The following is a 22,668-nucleotide window of genomic DNA, read 5'->3' as shown; positions in this document are numbered from 1 at the left end:
CTTGGTGAAAAAAACTTAGTACTTTTTCCCCTGTGTAAGAGCAAGCAAGAGAGTAGAGTGTGAAGTAACTAAAACTTGAAGTTTTAATGTCTTCTTATTAAGGCTGAGCTCCTTTCATTCCTGCTACCTAGTGTTCCCTGATGTTGTCTGAAGAGTCCTGACAATTCAGTCATTCAGCTCTTGAACTGCTACAAAAGGTCACATGTACACTAATATGAAATGCCATTTTTTCCTCATTAGTTTCTATGAGGAAAATTTAATTTCACAGCCTGTCTGGGAGAAATAATCTGAAGGAGGAAGCTGTACTGGGTATCTTGTGTCATCTTGTTCTACGTCAATGCCCAGGTGCCCAGGCTGCTCAGGGAAGTGGTAGAGTCACCATTCCTGGAGGCACTTAAAAGCATGTAAATGTGGCACTGGAGGACATGGATTGGTGGTGGACTTGGCAGTGCTGGGTTAATAGCTTGATGATCTGAAAGGTCTTTTCCAATGAATCAATTCTATGACTCTGAGCCCTCACATTCTGTGTTTGAAATTATCATGTGTGAAATGCAAGAGAACACTGTCATGAGCTCCAGCAGCTGACCTTCTCTGAAGTTTCTCTCAAATCTCAAAGAAACATGAGGTAATTCTTAAATACAGGATTTCCATCCCCAGGACTGGCCCATTCCACCCACTCCCCTGGGGCTACAACAGCCCAGGGACACCAGCAGCCTGCAGCCACGCCCCATTCGAATCACACTGGTGGAAGTAAAGTTCAAGGTAACCTTATGGATCAGGGTCACATTACTTTTCAACACCTGCCCATGTCTATATAACCACACAATGCCTCCCTGTGTGGCAGAAAGGCCCTCCCCTTCTGCTGACGTGTAGCTCCAGACATGCTGTTTCCTGCCACAGGGAGCTCTGCCTCCATGGCCACCAAGATCCCAGCTGAGAAATTTGGGAAATGTCAGTGTGAGACACACCATTCTGAAAGCATCCTGTACCAGATCCTTAACAAAGAGCATGGAAGTGAGACCAAGTGGCACCAGCAGAATTGCGGTCCCCACTGCTGTGCAAGAAGCAAAGGCTGCCCTTGTTTGGACAGGAGAAGAGTTGTCCTGAGAACACCAGAAGCCACACGCAGAAGAGCTTCTGAAGTGCTGTTGAAGACTTCAACTTTTATTAGAAACCTACCTTCTTTTTATCACATGCCTTGGGAGGATCAGTTTGTCCTCATCCAACAGAACTGGGCCCCTCTATTTGTCCTGGGCATGGCACAAGAAGGAGTGGATTTTGACCTGAGAGAGATTCCAGGCACCAGTTTATTGAAAAAAATCCTCCTCAATCAGTCTTCAACAGCTATGAATGAACTGGGCAGTTCATCAGCAGGAGCATCTTTCAAAGAAGTTCAGAAGATGAAGAATTTATTGTGGAAATTCTGGGACCTGGACATAAGTGGAAAAGAATACGCCTATCTTAAAGGGATTATTCTTTTTAATTCTGGTAAGTCCTCCCAGAAATTACACGAATGATTATGTATGTAGAAAGATATTTGATATTTTTATTTATGTATAGAGAATGTTTTGTTTTACTTATTTTTATGAATGCAGTTAAATGTTCTCAAAAACCTGTATTCCACAATTTAACAGTTTTTCTGCCTGATGTGGTTTATTTTGGTTCCTTGGATATGTGCAGTATGTCACCCACCATAAGCCAAAACAACCTCTGTCTGACAAATTTGAAGTCATAAAGAATTGTGTAACTTCAAACTGACTTCCAGTTCAAAGGTAATACAGCAGCCTCACCCTCGTGTCACAGCACGGGAGAGGTGGTACAAGGGCACATGATGTGAGCTTTAGAACTATTTTAACAAAGGCTTCCTCAGTAACAAGAACACTGGAGAAAAGAACCATCTGATTTTCATCAGTGAGGCAAAAGGATGCTATGTTGAGGTTACACAGCTTTTATGTATTTATATCCTTTATTTATATAATTTAGTATCGCTATTTTCAAAGCCTGGGACAGCAAACTAAGACTTCTGATTGAATTCTCTCACTTCTGATACCAAGTTCAGGTTCCTTAGGAAGGAAGGTTGTCTCAGTCAGCACCATAGAATGCATGAGTCATTAAAAGCTGAGCTCTAAGTCCACTAAAGTAAGTGGAAAAACTTATTGACTCCAGCCTGCTCTGGCTCAGATGCCCAGCTCCTTCCACAGCAATCCCTGCTGCTGGCTGCACTGTCAGCAGTGTGCTGTACTTGGGATTGTACCAAAAGGATACTTGAATGCTTCAGTTATTCCATTATATTTCTCATGCTGCGTGGTTTATAGGTGGCTCAAAGGCTCAAAATGTGACTTTACATTTGTTTCCAATGGGATTAAAATTCTGATTCTTGAGGTGTAGTGTCATCCAGATGCTTGGTATTGCCTCGAGTGTCTATGCTGCAGCATCAAACCAGAAGTTTGTTTCAGTGCAAGCTTTTTTCTCAATAAAATCAGGCTAAAAGAAACCACTATTTATATCCAGGGGGATGATAAGAGGAGAAAGACCTTATCTGCAGCAGCTTACCCAGTTTAACTAGCTGGCATTTTTATTGTCTCTGTGGGTAAAATGCAATTTTCACTTAAGGAGAAACGGCAGTAGCAGGGTTATGTTCTGGATTTGTGCCTCCTAAAGGCCTGCTGCTTCCCCAGGGTGCTGTATGAGAGAGCCAGCAGCCTCGATGCTCTCTGCAGACACATTCCACAGTTTCAGGAATGACACTCAGCTCTTAGTTGGGGTGATCCTATTTCCTGGAATGGAATATTTCTCCATGAGCTGCAGAAGTCAGGCTAGAGAGCATCAGTTGAGCTTAGATTCAGTTAAGCCTCTGTATAAAACCGAATCACCATCTAAGTCTGGGCTGAAACAGGTACTCAGGGCTTATACACAGCCCAAGCAAACAAATCTGTACAGCTGTTGTTTTGCAACTACTACTTTTAATAGTTTTTCAACACTTTCCATAAAACTCAGAAAATGTTTTCTACATATTTGCAACACATTTTTAAACTTTTCAAGTTTTGGCTTGATGTTTGGCAAAATGCTACTATTTTTGCAGGCCTCAGTTCTAAAAGGATTTCAGGAAGTCAGCAGTAGTGACTAACTCTCTTTTGGATTACAGAGTGCCTCGTTACCACTCTTAATGTTTTTCTTCTGTTTGGACCACCAAAACTGACTGAAGCAATGGGGAAGGGCCAGGACCAGAGTGGTCCAGAGCTGGGTCATGAGCTGGAGTTCAACAGGACATCCAGGCATGCAGCTGTAGTAGCCATCACTTGGATAAGAAGCATGACAATTATGCAAAGCCTTGCTTGTACCCTGGGTGATCTCTTGTGGCACAGACATTGTGCTTACTCTCATTAGAAAAATCCCTTTGGCAGGAGGGTGGCAGGCAGCACGATGAAGTGTAGGTCCTCCTATAAGAATCATAGACTGCTTTGGGTTGGAAGGGACCCTAAAGATCATCTTAGTCCAACCCCCTTGCCATTGGGAGGGAAACCTTCCACTAGACCAGGTTCCTCCAAGCCCCATCCAGCCTGGCCTTCTGGCCAACTTCTGGGGATGTGGCACTCACAACATCTCTGAGCAAGCTGTTCCAACACCTCACCACTCTCACAGTAAAGGATTTCTGCACACATGTCTGACCTATGCCTACCTGCCTTCTTTCAGTTCAAGGCCATTCCCCCTTCTCCTATCATTACAGGCCCCTGTAAAAAGTCCACATCCAGCTTTCTTGTAAAGCCCCTTTAGGTACTGGAAGGCTGCTTTAAGTCTTTCCAAAGCCTTTTCTTCTCCAGGCTGAACAACCTAAACTCTGTCAGCCTGCATTCATAGGAGAAGTGCTCCAGCTCTCTGATCATCTTCAGGGTCCTCGTCTGGAGTCATTCCAGCAGGTCCATGTCCTTCTTATGCTGAAGGCCCCAGAGCTGGAAATAACTGGTGCAGCACCTCTGTGTGGGAGGCTCTGGCTGGGTTATTGACTGACCACATCTGGGCCAGCAAGAACCTGCAAAGAAGAAATTGTGCACCAGCCCCTGAGGGGAAACCAGCACCTTGCATCAACAAAATCCAGACCCTCCAGAACATATTGGCATCACCACTCTTCCCAGGGGAGCTTTGTCTGGGTAGCTTTGGAGCTGTCTCTATATCTGTGGGTGAGGGGTCTAGCTGCAAGGCCTTCTGTACTTGGACCCAGGCAATAAGTCAAAGGAAGGAGCTGTTCTGCCACACAGAAACAGCACAGAGTAAGGTGAAAACATTTTTGTGTTTTTGACAGTTGTCTGAAGAGCAATTGGGACTGTACAGTGAAGAGATGGGAACAGCTAAAACCAGTGTAGTTATTATATCAGTGCCATACATATACATATTTATGTACACATATATATTCAAAAATTCCATCAAGGCTGTGACAGGGGTTCTGTTAAAAAAAAAAAAAAAAAAAGATACTCTTAAGAGGTTTACAGTTCAGCTGGAAACATGTGTTTGACTGAATATTATTGCAACATATCTCAGAACAAGAAGTGTCTCATAATATGTAAATTAAAACCAGTGTTTGGTTACATAGAAAAGAAGACCAAATGGGGAAATTATGTATATTTGAATAGATAGAAACTATTGCAACTTCATCCTGAATCCACAAAATCCTGAAAATTTCCTTTCCATGAAAAATCTAACTTTGGAATCATCCTCACAGCTTGCAGCTGATGATAATCCTGGGGGAGATGACTTTTGCAAACACTTAATTTCTGGCTAGCCTGGTTGCAGGTTTGGCTGAGGCTTCTCCTCTGGCAGTGATGTCTAGGAAGAAGAGAGTTGCTGAAGGCTGACAACAGTCAGCCAGTGACAGACTGAAGGAAACCAAACCAGGTTGGTTTTGCCTTGGTACAGGGCACTAGTCAAGAATGCTGAACTTCCCACATGGAAATGAATGATCCTGTGTGAAACACACCTGGTATGAGCTATGCAGATTCTGTTCCAGGGAGGTATGGGGTCAGTCACTGTAAAAGTTGCCAAATAGTGTGTTGTACCCTCTGTCCAGACTGCAACAATTCTAGGAGATAAAAGATATCCTTAGAGAGTGAGGACAGGAGCAACAGGTTGCTCAGAGCTACATGACAAGCCAATCCCTCCAGAGGCAAAGGATGAACACAGGGTGTCCTTAGCACTGACTTCTGGCACCCACAAACACCCTCAGTGAGCCAGCAGGTCACATGCTGTGAGAGGTATGTGACTGAGGCTCAGGACCACAACTCCACAGGGCAAAGGCCTCTCCTTCTTCAGACACTCCTCTTGCTGAGGCACTCCTCTTGCTCTTTTTAGACTGTAAATGAAAATACCTAGACAGTATGGTGAACCACAGTGCCCCAGCTTCATCTAGTAAGCAGAAGCAAAAGTAGGGTGGAGATGGTGCTGGGTATACTGGAAACCTACATCTTCAGGCTGCAAGCCTGCTTGCTGCTCCAAACCATCATCTCCATCTCCTGGTGTTATCTAGGTAGGGTAGATTAGAGCTGGAATATTTCCACCTGCCCAGACTACTATCTCAGCATCATTTGGTGGGTAAACAACACTACAAAACTTCTTTTCCATCTGTACTGAATCAAAATTACCTGCTGTTTCCATTTCAAGGCTGGATTTTAATGTAATGGACTAGATTTCAGTGTGATTACAATGCTGCCCAATGCTCATTCCAATTATTGAGCTACACATACCTTCTTTTTCCAAAAAGTATGTTTAGGAAGTGTTTATTTTTTTTTTCTATAGAGAAACTAGTGTTATAAGCCAGAAATCCAGATACCCATCATTACAAAAGGCACAGAACAGAAATGTTTACTCAAGATTTGTTATTTTACTTTTTGTTTTGACAGAATGCCATGTCCTGAAATGTCTCCCTTATGTACAATCACTTCAGCAGGAAGCTCAGAAAGCCCTGATGGAGTTTATCTCAATAATGTTCCATGGAAGCCTCAGCAGGTTTGCTTCAATTCTTCAGCTGATCTCATCTCTTCAAGACATTGATGCAGATGCTATTGAAGAGCTCTTCTTCAGGCCCTTCCTAGAAGAGGCCACCCTAAATGTACTACTTCTAGAAACCATATCTACCAAGCCAGACTGGCTTTGAAAACAAATGACATCTAAGCAATAAAATATTTCATTTTGAAGAGATGAGAGAATATTATGAGCTATATAAACACATTCCAAGCAAATCATTGATGCATATTTGTAAGCCATATATGCTTCAAAGATGAAGTAATTTTGTAACATTTTAGAATTAAAAGCAGAGAAAATGAAGCATTTCATGATACTGTGTGCTTTAAAAACCCCTTAGTCTAAGTATTTAAAGATTGTCTAGGAGCATCAGCATACTTTCCAGTTGTGCTAGGTTCAACTGTATTATTTCTAGTGAGCATTTTTCCAGCTGTTTATGCTTTTGGCTTTAAGGAACAGGGGCAATGGTAAATTTTATTCAGTTTAAGATAGATACATAAAAGGCTGGTCAATGATAAAATCAGTATAAATCCTGCCTTTTCCTTGTCAGTCCCTGAGTCTAATCCTTTTTCTGTTCCACTGAGACCTCTAGTCCTTGGCTGTAATTGCACAATAGAGCTTCTCCTTATTAACTGCTTCCTTATAGGTTCTTTTCAAAGTCTTGCAGCAAACTGTGGGCATTAAATCCCTCTCCCATTATTTATAAAGTCCTTCCCTAACTAAGGAACTAAACAACATGAACCAAAAATGTGTTGACTGGACAAAAGCTGTTGTTCAGGATTGTTTCCAGAATGGGAATAACAAAAGTTGAAAGTTATAGTGTCATGCCATAAGCAACAGAACTAATGTAGCCCAATTTCCTACACATTTAAGACATTTTCCCTTTAGCCCTGCCTGCACCCTTCTATAATTACCATAATTTCCTTCCAAATTGTCACCCTGTTATTTTAAAAGTTTTAAAGTTATTTTTAAAGTTTTCTATGCCTTCTGAATTTACATATTTCTATTAGAGTTTCTCACACACTGTCATGTAAATAATGATTTTTTTGCATTCTTCTTTGTGGGAGGAGAGAATTGATGGACTGTTGGTTTGACCAGTGTGGTTGGAGAGGCGGCGATTTCACCCTCCAATCCAATGCCACTTTTGGAATTCTATATATTGCGAGGTCAGAAATAAAACTTCCTCTTTTCCTTCTTTTGCATCTTGAGTGAATGCGTGAGTTATTTCATGTCATAGTGTGACACCAAATAGATGTCAGATATTCCTCGGACAGTGGAAATGCTAAAATATGGTTTCCTACAGATGTGTACAATCTGTTCCTACATCTCTCACTGCAAGAGTTCCATGTTTCCACCTCCAAATGCACTATGGCATGCCCCAAAAAGTCTCTGTCTCCTACCCATCTGGCTGGAGAAGAGGCAGCACGTGTTGGGGTGGGTGCCAAATGATGTGTGTGCTGACTGCCCATCTGTCAGGATGAAAAAAACATTGAGCTTATACTTTAGCTGCAGCAGGGGAAGCTATTTGTATCAATTTTCTGTCCCACTCCTTTTGCAATGGTTTGCATGAAACTTAAGGGAATAATTTCTGAGTTTTTTCATTAGTGGATCCAGCCTAGTTTTGCTTGGCAAGAGGGCTCAAATTCACCAAATAGGGGCTGAGAGACAGGTAGACAGACAGCACAACAAAGAGCATGATAGCTTAGAATTCCTTAGAATGTCAAGCTAAAGTCAAAGGAAAGAGAACTTTCCTTTAAGAACTTTTTTTTTCCCTATGTATATATGTAAAAATGCACATCAACAGAGATGGATGTTGTAAGGACTTCTACAAGTCAAATAACTAAGGAAAACAGAAGTTTAAATAATAATAAGAGTTTAGTACCTATCATTTTTGACAAAAGAATGCACATTTTTCTCCCACTTTGTTAATCAAGGAGTAAATTGCAAATAAATTGCAAAAAATGAAGAAGAAAACCCCAAACAAGGCAAACCATGGAAAACATTGGTTCCAGACATTTGCTTTTTGTCTGTTCTTCTTAAGATTTAAGCAAGCAGAACACATCTAAAACTGGCATTTGTACATTTGGTATCTACAATATCATTTGGTAGCAGACATATGAGTTCAAACACCTCCCAAGGCCTATAAGCTTCTACCTCTACTACAGATGCTCCACGAGCACCCAGACAGTGCAGCACAGGCTGGGGTGGAAGGAGCAGGGCTCAGCTGGCTTTGCACATGCAGCAGCTTCTGCAATGGAAAAGGGAAGAATGGCTGTGCTCTCATCTCAGTGCTCCCATTGCTGGTTTGAAGAGGGTAGAGAGGGGAAGGAATATCCTCAGCTCAGTGGGAAGAGTGAGGAATTTTATAAAGAGGTAAAATGTACAGAAAATATGCATAATGAAAAACAGTCACGGAGCTTAGAGAAAGGAGCAAAAAGGCCAAATTAAAAAAAAAGGGGGGGGGGGGGAAGAGAGGCCTGAACCAGCTTATTAATATTAGTAATACAGCTCATTTCTATGTAGAATACAGCTTACCTTCATAAGTCAAAGGCCTGCTTAATGACTCACCTACAACCTGAACCCAGGACATGGTTCATGGTTCTGTAGTCTGAATTTGAGGCTAATGAAAGGACAGCAGACAGTCTCTGCTCACAGCTTTATTATAAAAAATCTGTTTAAGGTCTTTGACTTTATCTACATATACAACAGCTTCAACTCTGCTCTCCTTGAATTGGAGGGCACGATGCCAACAAGTTCCATGGCTTGGCTCACTTTGAAGACAATGCTGTACTTGATGATGATTTTTTAGCCTGGTGTGAGTCTATGTAACCATGTCTGAAAAGAGTCCCAGGGAAGATTGTGGTCAGCATCTTGGATTTTCAAGATGACTTCACCTTCTACTGTGAGAGCAAATACTAGGCTTCAAATGGAACTCTCACAAGATCTGATACTCATGGATCTCACCTCCCTGTGCTTGAATACAAGATTCTTCAGAAGATCAACAGATCTTATCTTGGTATCCCGTTCAATGGAGGTGAGATACCACTTGTCTTCCTGAGGACAGAGTAAGAACCTGTATTTACTGTATTTAAGCATCACATGAGGTTGGAGGCTGTGCAGGTACAAGAAACTGGCAGGAACAGAAGAGGTGAGGGAGCAGAGATTAGGAGCAGAAACAGGAGCTCTCCCTGGAAAGTGGAAAGGCACAGCACCAGACAACTTTTAGAAGTCAATTGAAACGATGCATTACAATGAAGAAGCAGAGACAGAAATGAACAGAAGGCAAGAGATGAAAACAAAAAAATCCCTACTCCAGGAAAAAAAAAAAAAGAGAGAGAGAAAGAAAAGAGAGAAAGGGGGAGAGACAGGGAGAGAGAAGCAACGAAGAAAGGTTTGTCAGCACTTTATTCAGCTCCTGTGATTGAAAACAGACACACTGTTTCTCCAGCTGTGAAATCCATCAATGTGGCATGTGTGTCCATCTCCCTCTAGCGCCCAGGAGACGACAGTATTGCCATCACCTAGAGCGTGAGCTCAGCTGCTGGAATAAAGCACCTACCACTGCTGGAGACCCAGGCAGGGCTTTCACTCAGGGGCACCTCTCCTCTCCCCTTGCTGACTTGTTCACAGTAGTGTATGGCAATGTTTTCAAATTGTTAGAAGAGCCCTACATTTGTAAAATCAAGATTGAAAAAGTAAATTCAAATTGCTTGTGAAACCGTATTCCATCCTCCTGAATATGATCATAAACTGTTTTAATGACTTGATTACAAACTCCTGTGGTTTCCCCTCAGGACTCCCTGCCTTACTTGGGGCAAACAATAGCCTGTGTGTGCTGTGGGAATTTGTTATTGCTGTACAATTGAGGAGGCTGCTGTCAGCTAAGGCTCAGCTGCTTTTCTTGCAGCACCATTATTGCAGAATCTGAACTGAAATGGATCTGGAGTGCCAGAAACAATGCTCTTACAGTGAAATTGGTTGAATGACACCTTACAAAGTGTGGGCAAGCCACGTAATTTGAATTGGCATTATTCCAGACTGGTATTGTCCCAGAAAAAGGCTGCTACTAACAGTATTAAACGGAGTAAAAGGTTATAGTTTTTCACAGTGGCAAATACAATACCTGGGAAAGGGTAGTTTGCAGAAGTCAGAAGGCTCTCACAGTTGCAATCTCGGTCACAACAGGTTGTGTCTCACACTTCCAGAATGATGTATAGTGCTGTAAACACTGAAAAATCAGTCTGTGCACACCTGAAGTGCAGGAAGCTTTCATTGACTCTAATCTAGGTGTTTTCATTCATCCTTTGTAAGAAGAACGGTGATAATAATGCCTTCCTTTTTTTTGACACATCTTTGAAGATTTTAATCAGTGTTTGTAAAGAGCTAAAAAATACTGTCCTTGAGAACATGAGGGAATCCCCCTGAAAATTAATAAATTCAGTGTTCTACACTAAATTGAGCAGCACAGAGTAAAGTGATGGAGAAGCCTACACACTGCAGGGAAAGGATAAAAAGAGAGGATATTGAAGATCAAGCTTTAGTAAACACCAAATAAGGCAGTGATCTCGTAGCAAAAGTAACATGACATTTCCAGTGGTGGGATCCATCTTGCAAGAGACTCACTGGGTTTTTTGTTTTTCCTGTGGAATACCTTTCTTACGTCTTTTGTAGAAACAAAGGCATTTAATTCAAAACCTAAAATTTCACTTTTGCTAGAAAGCACTTGCAAGTCATAATCTCAGACATAATTTTATTTGCAGACAGGGCACTGTTGTAGGGTACGGGTATGTGACATGTGCAGTTCTTCACTTCATATTAATACAGGCACACAAGGAAATATATGCTCCTTTTTTATCACAGGTCTGCTGATAAAAGCAACCTGGCTCAGGGGAAAAAATGGAGACAACTTTCTTCAATAAATGCATAGTATAAAAAAGTACCAATTCCTGTAATGACAAAAAAGGGCCCCACTGAAGCCAGTGTTACTATTGTGCATAAATCCTCAATCTTTCCCAGTAGGCTAGGAGAGAGGAGGGTGAGTCAGTAGTTTGGTTTTGCTTGGGCTTGTTATCAACTGTTGTCCTTATGAGATTGTGATTTTGAAAGTACAAGTTGTCATTCTTCCTGTGTTCTCTCTCTCTTTCTCTGCCTGGGGGGGTAGCAGAAATGTTGCAAGATGAAGCACTCCACATCTCATCGGAGATAAGAGCATCTTCATCAAAGGAAGACATAGCCAAAGCTTTCTGCAAGTAATCTCACGAGCCAAGAAGGCAAAGCTTCAAGTAGCGTGGGAATGGTCCCATTCCAGTCACAGCGGAAACAGTGCAACACACGTCCACGCATAACCATAGATTTTTACCAAGAGGGAAAAATGGCAATCTAGTGGGAAAAATAAAGCTCTTGTTTGTGCAGGTGACCTCACAGTGAAGTGTCCAAAGTTCTTGCTTTACCAGGATCTTATTAGCAATGAAAAGTAATTGGCTATACTCCTGTAACAGACAAAAATTTGCTTCCATATATTCAAATACCCGTTGGTGCCTTCGAACATAACTTGATGCAGTAGATGGCTGTGGTCACTACAGCATGAGCAGGGGGTTGCACATCTATTGAGGACAATGCAGCTTCTGGGAGCAAGACACAAAGTATGGTGACAGACAGGAATGGATACTCTAACGAGGAGGAACAGAGCACCATCTCCACTGTGCAGCATTGTCTAGGAACTCAACACAACCGGGAGGGCAACCAAAGATGTAAGAGCAAGTTGTCGTTCCTGGTGGCACGGTACACACTGGTGGTGCATCAGACTAGTCTGCCACAAAACACCACAGTGTCATATAGAAGTGACTACAGAGATGTTGCATGTGGCTCCTGACCATGCTGCTGTGGCACCTGGACTGGCAGGTGTTGCTCCTATACTTCTGGGATCTTGAGTCCCCTTAGTTCTACTACATCACCCTGTACAGTCCTTGCATACCTAATCTACATAGTTTTCACTCTCTAAGACACTGAACAAGTGAGCTCTGCACAGCCTTCTGAGGGTGCATGGATAGGTGTGGAGCCCCTCACCCACACTCCAAGTTAGGGGAAAGCAAGCTAGTTCAGATCTGAAAGTCATGTATTTGCACAGGTTTAAAAACTTGTGTACAGGCCTGGGCCACTCCAGCTACACAAATTCCAGAAGTGGGTGGCATCCAGTTGGCTTGGAAAATGAGTGAGGCAAATGTGTGTCTGTCTGCACCTGTCCTGGTCAATACATATGAGTCAACAGCATCATTATTAGGAAAATAAGATTAGGGCAGGGACTTGGAAGGTCCACCTACAACATCCAATCTGGTCTCACTCATTGTGGATATCAACTATGTGTAGGATTGCATCCCCAGACTTATCAAGCTCCACCTGAAGATAATCTAGGATGTGTTTGCCTACCCTGTTCCTAATAGGACAGTACATAATGGGACAGAGCTTCCTGATACAATGGTTAGGAGCTTTCTAATTCCAGAACTTCCTAATTCCAATTCTAGATTACTAACATTTAATTATATGCATCTTTTTTCTACTACCAGTATCAATTCAAATTGCTTTTCCCACTCAAGGTGTTGGATATCCAAGATGTTTTTAGACAACAGTGGTGTCCCCGATCCATCTGCCTCTTGCAGCTCCACCTGCCATCCCTACTCTGATAGTTTGCAGCTTCTGATCCATTTCTCACTCTCTTGGCTTTGACTGACTAGCTAATATTATGCTCACTTGACCCTCTGATGAAACTCTTTGATACAGAGGCGAATCTCAAATTTGCTTCCATCTGTTCTCTCCTTCACCTGGAGGTCATTTTGTTTCCTGTTCTATGCCAGTATCACATAAGGTTTCATTGCTCCGTCTGAGACTCCACCTCTTAGCTATCTCAACTATATCTCCCTCTCCTCTGTTGCAACAGTCTTCCCTAATTTTGTCTTTTGCCATTCCATCATCTGCCTGATTTTTCATATCCCTTTCCATTACTGCAATTTAATTTCTCAATTTTTTCTTCTCTATCAGTTAGTCTTTTTTTGTTTTCATTTTGCAACTCCATCCTTCTTTCTCTCTTATCCTTCAGGTAAATTTCCTAGATCCTAGCCTTAAAGAAAGGATGAAAATTCTCAAATCTCCTCCTACAAATTGCTACACAAGCCACCCTTGCTGTTGTTTGTTTTGGGTAGGTAGAAAATTCTTGCAAGAGTAATTTTTCCTTTGGTCTTGCCTGTAACAGTCTTTCACAAGAAGCTGAATGTGTGCAGTCGTAGGCAGTAGCTTTGACAATACATATGAAACCACCAGTAGGTCTTGTACCACCTCCTGGCACATTTGAAGGAAAACAACCTTAGGCATTCTTCTACTGCAATGTAAATCATTCCAGTATCTTCAGACCTGAGCAAAACCACTCGTGTTTTCTATCTCATCCTACTTCTTGTTATCACCTTTTTGGCATGCTAAGGAAAGTGTACTAGGAAAGCACAATTCTTTCTTTCCACTAACCTCATTTCTGGGTGATGTGAGAAGCCTATCAGGAAGACAGAGAAAGATGTTAGATAGTTTAAGTGTTCACGCAGTCACCATATGCCGAGGAAATACACTTTGTTCTGCTGACCTCCAGAATATTTTGTCTTCTCCAGCTCAATTGCTTTTACTGTGCTGCCTGAGATCCCTCTTTCAAAGCAAACTGTTTTCATTCATTAATCTGAATTAGTTCAGACCAATGGTTTTGCATTTTGAAATATGTTTGAGTTCACTGAGGTCTCTTCAAAAGAAAGCAGTACAAATCTACAGTTTATTATATGGGCAGTTTAAGAAAAACAAAACCAAACTGTTCGGTGCTTTCTATAAAAAGGCCATGATACAGAATATCAATAGGTTGGGGTTTTTTTTGAGTGGGGGGTAAGGGGGTTGAGGCAGATGATTTTTCAAGTTCTGTTTTATATTATATCCACCTCAGAAAGTAGATGGAAGATGCAAAGTCCTGCAAAGGGGCCTGAACTTTGTCCTCTTGGACACAGACTAGAAGAAATAAAAAATGTGGTTGTGCCCCCTCTTGCAAAATACTGTAAATTCTCAGTAGAATCCAGGGAGACCACTTGTTTAGGTCCTTACATTCTCAAAATACAACATCTCAGAATGTATTTATCCTCTTCTTGATCAGACTTTCACATCTGATTGTACAACAATGAAAGAACCAAAGGTACAAAAAGAAATATTCAGGATTTTGGCTCAGCTGTGTAAGCACCTCTTAATATTTCTGATAAAACTGTAAAGAACAACATAAGGAAAACAGGCTGATAACATATAAATAATGTTTCCTAGCTTCAGGCATATGGTAACCCACATTTGAATTGTGCAGACTGGAAAGACCTTTCCTTTGTGGTGATCCAAATACTTTGTACTACTTATCTGTGGTTTTAAAAGCATAAGGCACAATAAGTGATCATCTTGATGGTTATGATTTTTTCTCCCTTTCCCACAAAGATAAGTAAACCACCTCTGCCCCAAACAGAATCCCAGCATTAACCCATGTCCTGTTAGGCTCTGTGCTAGTGAAATCCCAGTAGAAGCATCAGGATAGGTAAACAGAGATCAGTTCATGCTCTATCCACCCCAGGGCTCACAGGCTTCTGCAGACTTCAGGGGCAAATTGCAATGTGCACATAGCTTGCATTGCATATTGCACTGCATGGCACCCACCTGCTCCCAGCAGTTTGTCCTTTGGCGAGCTTGAGCAGCCCCACTGAGCACAATTCCCTCTGAGAAACATACTTGCTTAGTGACTTATTGACTAGAGAGCCATCAGTCTCTCAAAGCCAAACATTTTTGATTATTGAACAACTCACAATGCACCAGAAAAAATATTGCTTGTTTGATTTCACACAGGGTTCAAGCTCAATCCCCTAACACACTGCAGCTCCTCTTCCAGGCTATGCTGCATCTTTTCTGTAGGTCTGTAACCTACACAGTTAGAAGCTAGAAACAGGACAGAGTGATCTACAGATTGACTGCTAGGCCGATCCAATGGGAGTACCAATACTGCTGTCAGATGCTAAGGCTGATAGCATGCTGAATTACATTCAATCCTGCTTGGCAGCTTTCTGAATTCTGTAGTTATTATTTGTGAGGGAAAGAAATTGCTGTTGAAGATGATCCACCTTTTATACCAACAGCCATGGTAGCCATGGGACTGTGATGTGCACAGGCATTGAGTGTTTATATCTGGAAGGAATCTGATTTCCTGCAATTCAAGTTAATACAATCTGTTGCTTAATTCATCTTCTGGTACCATTATTATTATTGGGTTTGGCGTTTTTAACTGCTGAAGGTTCCTGTTTGAGATAGTTTCCCACAAGATTGACCATGTCTGAACTCTGTGGATACAACACAACTATTAAAACTCAGAGACTTAAGACTAAAAGTATTGAATTCTAACTCAAGCAGACATGTGGACTTCACAAATAGTGAGGTTATAGCTTGTGTAGTTACTATCAGTGTTCTCAGGCAATGCCAGTGCTGAACAGGAGGAACATTGCTTCCAGAGGCAATTGCCTGACATAAAAGAGACACACTGTTAAGAGTTCTCTAATTTACTAACACACATGGATTTCCATCTCTTGACTGTCACTGCTATGTTAAAACTGCATTGAGCTGAATTTCTCTTCATATCAGACTAATCAATAACAAATCAACAAAGTATCTCTCTTGTGCTTCTCTTCCTTTCAGGTGTTAGCTTATCAAATAGGAATGGCAAACTGCAGCTGTATATTGCTTTCTGGAATTGTTATTTATTTGGCACTAGATTATCACATAAACATATGGGAAAACCTGCTTTGGGTCTTTCCAGCTAAGCATGTGTGACAATATCTGTGTCACAGTTCTTACCAACAGCGAGTTTGAGGGAACAAGAATAAATCTTTTATGGGATACCCTTGCAAGGGATTTAATTCCACATCTCTGGGAAATGCTGAGCATAGATTTCCTTATCTCCTACAGAGTCAGTCACTAGCAGTGCAGTTAACTTCCCATACATCAATCATTGAGTGAGTTATCAAGCAGACAAGTCTTGCCCTGTGATTGCTGACACCTACCCTCTCACCAGTGACATCCATTGCAATTCTAAAATCAGCAGCCAGCTAGATTTAGAGACATAAAAGTTGCTAGCAATATAAATTCCCTTTTTACTTGCAGCCATCTGTCTGTCAGCCTGGATATGTAAATCAGTTCAATCCTTTTGTGCCTATGCTATGTAAAAGGTCCCTATTTATAGCCAGACCCAGACAAAAGCATAGTCCTTACAACCAAGCCTCTCAAAAGAATAATAAACTTTCTTGCCTTCCACCAAAGCTTACCGAGTTAGACTGGCCTAGGAGCTTCTTCCAGCAGTCAGATTTAGCCTGACCAGAAGCAGAGATTAGAAGTACATAGATAACAGTGCTGATGTTTAATTTTTGAGGAACTCCCAGTGGAATGAGTATGCCTTGGTTTTTTTATTTGCTTTTCCCTTATTTCACAAAAGGATTGCACAAAAATGAAATCTGAAGCAGTTTTGATGAAAGCAGTGAGCCCTGTTGGTAAGTCATTTAATAATTATCTAAACAAAGCTCTTGACAGTTCACAATAGGAAATCTGATTCAAAAAGGGTGGAGAGAACAATCTGATAGATTGTATTTCAACATATGTATTTAATCAAGTAAATAGTTATTGTTTCCTGCCACCTAATGGTATACATTAAAAATTACAAACCAGTAGACAATTCTCAATTTATGCTATTTCTAATAGATGTTGATATATTTATTTAAATATAGAGAAAAATGAAAGTAAGGGATAAAAATGTGAATTATTATTTCTGGCTTTCAGTGAGATCCAGGCTGCCTAAATTAGTCTAAATCCTGTGTTTTAGTGAAGCTGTATTTCTACATTAAATGCCTGTGCTGCCTAAGGGTACCACTGAAAACCTGTTTAAGTATATCCTATTCATCTAAATTAAACTTAGACAGAAGCTTGTAATATATGTATTTGAAGCAACCTTTTATATAAAAGTCAACTCTTTTACATAACAGAAAGCTTTAATGTACAACATTGCCACAAACTAGTTGTTTTTTGGTTTTTTTTTTTTTTTTTTGAATGGGGCATAGAAATGCTGAATCCATCCTAGATTTTCCAGACACATGAAACTGCATGAGTGTTAAGCATTCCTTCTCTTGGTGCTGACCCACAGAATTTTTAGGTACTCTGTGGTGATGAAAATTTTTAGTCAAAAGAAAATATAGAAAGATACACTCTATATTAAAATTAAAAAATGCATCTAGATATTTTTTGCTGGGATGAAGAAAATTTATTGAGTAAAGGAAAAGAGAAGCAATAATAAATACCACAACCAGCTACTTTATTTAAAGACAGCTGCAAGTGTGTGAATGCAGTGGTGCAGACAGCAGTGCCACACTGAAAGCAACATTAGAATCTGAATGTGAACCAATACCTGAAACCTAGCCTAGAAAAAAATACCTAGAACATTCTGTAACTGCACAGATGGTCAAACTAAAAGGAAGAGATATGTAGAAGGAAAAATCCCATGTAGTTTGGAATAAATTTAGGCAAACTGGCAGCTGAGTATGGGGTTTGGCTCTTATAAAATTAGCAGCACAGGTATCCCTAAAGTAGGATCTAATTTTGGGTAGCTTTGATTATTCACACTCTGAATACAGTTCTCTTCTCTCTCTACAGTTCTCATTGACAGCAATGAAACTTGGGTCTGGATACTGCACTGACTTATACTGCTTCTCTGGCTAGTGATACTAGTTCAGCACATGGCCATGTGATGCACAGAAATGGATGTCTCCAATGTAAAAGTTTGGCATATTTTACAATTATATGGCTGCAGTAGGACTTGTTCACTGTCTGGTAGAGTACACATTCGGTATGTTTAATTTCAGAAATTACCATTAACATTCTGGGGAGAGATTTATTACTTTTGTAACTGATCACAGCTCCCACTCTGATCAGCAGCTAAAGGCCAGTCTGTGGCAAAGTGAACATCAACTCAAACACTTATTTAAACCTCTTGAATGTGTTGCTTGGTACATGGCTTTCTCTAGAGTAGCACTGCCAGCAGCAGACAGAACACTGTGGAAACCTGTTGGGAACTCATGACATCCAAACGTGACTTCTTTAAATCACATAACCATTACTTAAAGCCATCTCTGTTTTTTGACCACTGCTTATAATGTCAGCTATATGTATATATATACACATAAACATATATACATATACACAAATACATTCAATATAACTGAAGAATCCATCACTCTACATATTTCTGAATCTATTAAGATTTTTGGCATACTTTCTTGACCAGTCAAAAAGCAATTTTCACTTTATTACTGAACAACAACAGCTATTTTAAAACTGCAAGGTATTAATAAGATTATTTCGGTATGACTTCACCTAGTAGTTTTGCTATCAAGATAATAATTTTTGCTTGAGCTACAGTACATCTTCTACAAAGAAATCTAGTTATGATTTGAAGAGTGGAAGTGATGAGAATCCAGCATGTTTTCAGGTAAATTGTTCCTACATTTAATTATCCCCAGGATAAAAATGTGATCCCCATTCCTTGCACAAATTGGATTTAATTATGACTTTTTTTTGGCATTAGAATTGTGAGCTGTCAAGTATTAGAAATCATTTCCCTGTACAGGTATTTCTAGATTAAGCTAGTAGAAAAAAAGAGTTAAATATGATCTGCAGTTTCAACTTAAAACTGATTGAATTAAGCAAAGTGGGACTCTCATCCTGTAATTATGAAACACTGATATGTCATATAAAGAAAGCTGAACAATGTCTCTATGGATAGACACCGCAGTTTCCAGCCTTGATTCATTTAATGTTATGAATTACTCACGCAATTTAAAATAGGACTGTCTTCAAATTAAGTGTGCAGTATTTAAAAATCTAAAAAGCAATTGGTGATGTAACACACAGTTACTAGTCTAGACTGAGTGGGAAGCTCTGTCTTACCACAGAGGTGGGTCATACAGCAGAAGAAACGGGATGATTTCTGACCTTACAAGAAAATGAGTGCAAAACTACGCCATAAAGGCTTCTTTTCCTTTCCCCCCCCCTGCTCTTTGCCAGACTACAACTTGTCTGGTTCCAGACAGATTGCCCTGACCTGCTTTTTATTAAAGTGTAAAATAATTATTGGCGTTTATGCTACATTATTGGCATTTATGCTACCTAAGATGAAACCATTTATTTCTAAGTCCTGTTGATCAAAACCATTACTGCTCTGGTCTTGTTTAGTTTGTCTTACTCATTCTTAGGGGTAAGACAACCCTTTCTGTTCCCACATTTAATCTGTACAGGACTGACAATAAAACCAGCCAGGCCAAATGGTAAAACTCTTTTTCACATATCCAAGAAAGAAATGCCTGTCCCTAATCAACAAAAAACCCCATTTGTCTGAGGGAGGAGGGACGGGAGAAAACAGCTTCAAAGTATCAGCACAGAAAGAGAAGGACAAAGCAGACAATAATTAGGGTAGAAGGAAGACAGAAGACAGCAAACAAAACATGAAAATAGCTGTAGTGCCAAGACCTAGGATTAATGTGACAAGAGTGCTCACTAGCAGTTCCTATAAGAGGGGGTAAAACATCTAATCAGCTGTTGGGGTGGAAACATGCAACAAGATTCCTTCCATGAACCACAGAGCAGGGAGGAAAACTTACAGCAACACTATAACATGTCAGACAGAAGTGACAAGAAAACAGCTATGCTTGAAGGAATGCAACAGAAATTGCCTGGATGCTTCATCACCTATAAAAACATAATTTAAAGTAACACCTACTAGGAAATGTGATGAGTTTAAGGTTCAGCTGCAAGCTATGTAAAAATTTTGAGAGATTTTGAAACAGAATAGTAGACTTGGAGCCATATGTTTATGTCCAAATCCAATATTGCAGTTTGCTCACAGTTAGATCCATGTCAATCAGAGGCAACAACATGAACTTCAAGGGAGTTACATCTGATTGATGCTGGCATAAATATGGGCATAATCTGGTCTGGGACAGTAGGGTCTGCAATCATCAGATCCTCATTAATTGCTCTGTATGATTATTCACAAATAATAGTAATCCCTGCCAGAGTTTTTTAATGGCTGTCAACAATACTAAGGATGTGCAAAATGACTAATACACACAGATGGGGAATGTAGTTGATTTCAGCTCTTAATGTCTGCTGTACAGATTTAACAGAAGTGGCCCCAAGTGACTGAACAACTTCCAAAAGAGAAAAATGTATTCAAAATGTAATTGAAGTTGCTGGAATATCTAAGCATATATCAGGAACAACATGGATATAATTATTACCCCATCAGAGCTGGAAAGACATAAATGCTGGGACTAAACTCCACTAAAACATTGTTCAGCCAGTGTACATTTGGATAAACCTCTTTGATTGGCCCGTTAAAAAAGATTTATTTATTTATTTATTTATTTATTTATTTATATTACCAGTGCAAATATCCAAGGCCATGTGGACAAACCATTTTTTGTACTCAAAAGGCAACAACAATGCAGGTGTTAGTATCTATTTCCAGATATTTTTTTTCCCTTTCACCTATGAGGTGAACATCTTACTGCAGATATTTCTTCTTTCCACTGTTCCATCATAAATGCTGTAACTTCCTGTGTAAGATACTGGGCCACATGAGCATACTTTTCCTTTTCAAATTCCATGTATCACCAGGTATAGGAGACAAGAGTCCCAGCATGGCATCTACTAACTGTACATAAGCAGAATATACCTTACAGTTTATAGTATGAGTTTAGCAATTCACAGTAAGTGATACATTAGTAATAGATGTCAGACTCACATGTAAAATAATTCCTTTCTATACTATTGCTCTCCATTTTTAAGTTTTGCAGATCTTGCCACAATGATGTGAAATATAGCTAAATTCCTCCTACTCAGATACATTGTTTTCTGAAAGAAACACAAATATTTGAATAGTAAACGTGGATATTTTCCACTATTAGCAATACATATTACATGATTATGTATCACTTGGTGGTTATTATATTATTATGTTTTCCAGGTCCTAAACTTTATCAAACATCTATGTATTGCCTTCAGTTGAAGTTGGAAGCAACCTCAACTTTTGACATTTATACTCCTTGTTCATTGCAAAGATGGCATTCTATTGTTCGTTAAAATTCTCACCCCCTTTAGAAATTTAGATAGTGTCTTGTTTCCCTGGGATGTACTGGGATATGTTCAAACTTTGATCCCATGACCAATCACTCAAAATTTGAATGCTTTTTCAGCAGTCTCTAAGGATAAAGGGTGTGGTGAAGAGCAAGTAGATGGTCTCCTCAGTTAGCAGGAAGAGTAAGCCTTTTATTTTGCACAAATCTTAATGATTAAGAAATTCTAAATCAACATGAGAAAATATGTTTTCACAAAATACATAATGAAGCAATAGTCTTCAATGAAATTGAACTGTGGTCATTACAGGAATATTCAGTAATGGCTTGGAACTCAGATAGGAAAAAAAATCTAATCATCACAGCTATACATATTTTATGTTAGACAGGAAATCTATCATTCCAGTGTTTAAACTAGGCCCTGTTCATACAGGGTTACATATGAGCCCTCTCACTTGCAAGAGGTGATGCCATTTATATGTAATTCTAATTTCTAGCCTTTTTCTTTGAGGCACAGTACTGAGTTAGAGTTCTTGGAGCAAAGTAAAAAATGCTAGCCAGTATGGTTTGCCTTACAGATAATATCAAAACAGACAGGGAAGAACAACTTAAACAACTTAAAACAACTTGTCACATGCATTGGAGGCTGCATGACAGGGCTTGATGAAGAGGCATGCACAGGGACAAGATGTGAAACACTGACAAAAGGGAAAGGGGGAAAGGATTGACCTGGAGACAGCTGAAATGCAACAAGGATGGGTAAACAGAGGAAGAAATGGAGGCTGCAAAAGTAGACCAAGTAGACCAAGAAGATTCACCTGGATGATGGAAGTAATGTGAGGTTGTCATACTTTGATGAGGAGAACATTAGAAAGAATGTTTTTATAAAACCTGACAAAGAAAATATGTGCATATGAAAGATCATAATTTCAATAAAATAATGTACCAAAGGTCTGAGCAAGAGTGTTTCAAAGAAAAGCCCTCAGAAAAAATTAAGTTAAAGCAAGGCAGACTGAAAGCCAGGATGGACAGTCAAGAGAGATTTTGAGAGACAGAGTGGAACAGGTAATATCTGCAGGTCTGTGAATTCCTTTCACCCTTCTGGGGCAGCTGCTGGGGTAGAATTTGAGGATTTCAGATATTTATGAAGGGAGCCTAGAAGAAAGATAGAGAGTTTTACAAGGACATGTAGTGACAGGAAAAGGGAGAATGGATTCAAACTGGAAGAATACAGATTTAGATTGGATATTTGGTGAATAATTCTTTACTGCAAGAATGGTGAGGCATTGGAAAAGGTTGCCCAGAGAAGCTGTGGATACTCCATCCCTGAAAGTGTTCAAGGCCAGGTCGGATGGGCTCTGAGCAACCTTGCCTACTGAAAGGTGTCCCTGCCACTGGCAAGTCTGCTGGAACCAGATAATCTCTGAGGTCCCTTCCA

At 40.2% G+C, this 22,668-nt stretch overlaps 1 protein-coding gene across 1 annotated transcript; it reads left to right on the top strand.

Moving 5' to 3' along the window:
• Positions 1-881: 881 nt before the first annotated feature.
• Positions 882-6,145, top strand: LOC110476535 (nuclear receptor subfamily 0 group B member 2). Its single transcript, XM_031504494.2, has 2 exons — positions 882-1,488; positions 5,892-6,145. Exons 1-2 carry the CDS (start codon positions 882-884, stop codon positions 6,143-6,145), a joined length of 861 nt encoding a protein of 286 aa, XP_031360354.2.
• Positions 6,146-22,668: the final 16,523 nt, after the last annotated feature.

The sequence above is a fragment of the Lonchura striata genome, chromosome 3 (assembly GCF_046129695.1).
Source record: "Lonchura striata isolate bLonStr1 chromosome 3, bLonStr1.mat, whole genome shotgun sequence".
Classification (NCBI taxonomy): Eukaryota; Metazoa; Chordata; class Aves; order Passeriformes; family Estrildidae; genus Lonchura; species Lonchura striata.
Note: the sequence above shows the minus strand (reverse complement) of the source record. Positions and strands in the feature narration are given on the sequence as shown.

What these genes read in the sequence shown, in the direction of transcription:
- LOC110476535 (XM_031504494.2), top strand. Translation starts at nt 882, where the DNA reads ATGCTGTTTCCTGCCACAGGGAGCTCTGCCTCCATGGCCACCAAGATC. An exon ending in GATTATTCTTTTTAATTCTG is followed by an intron (nt 1,489 to 5,891) that starts GTAAGTCCTCCC and finishes TTGTTTTGACAG; the next exon opens with AATGCCATGTCCTGAAATGT.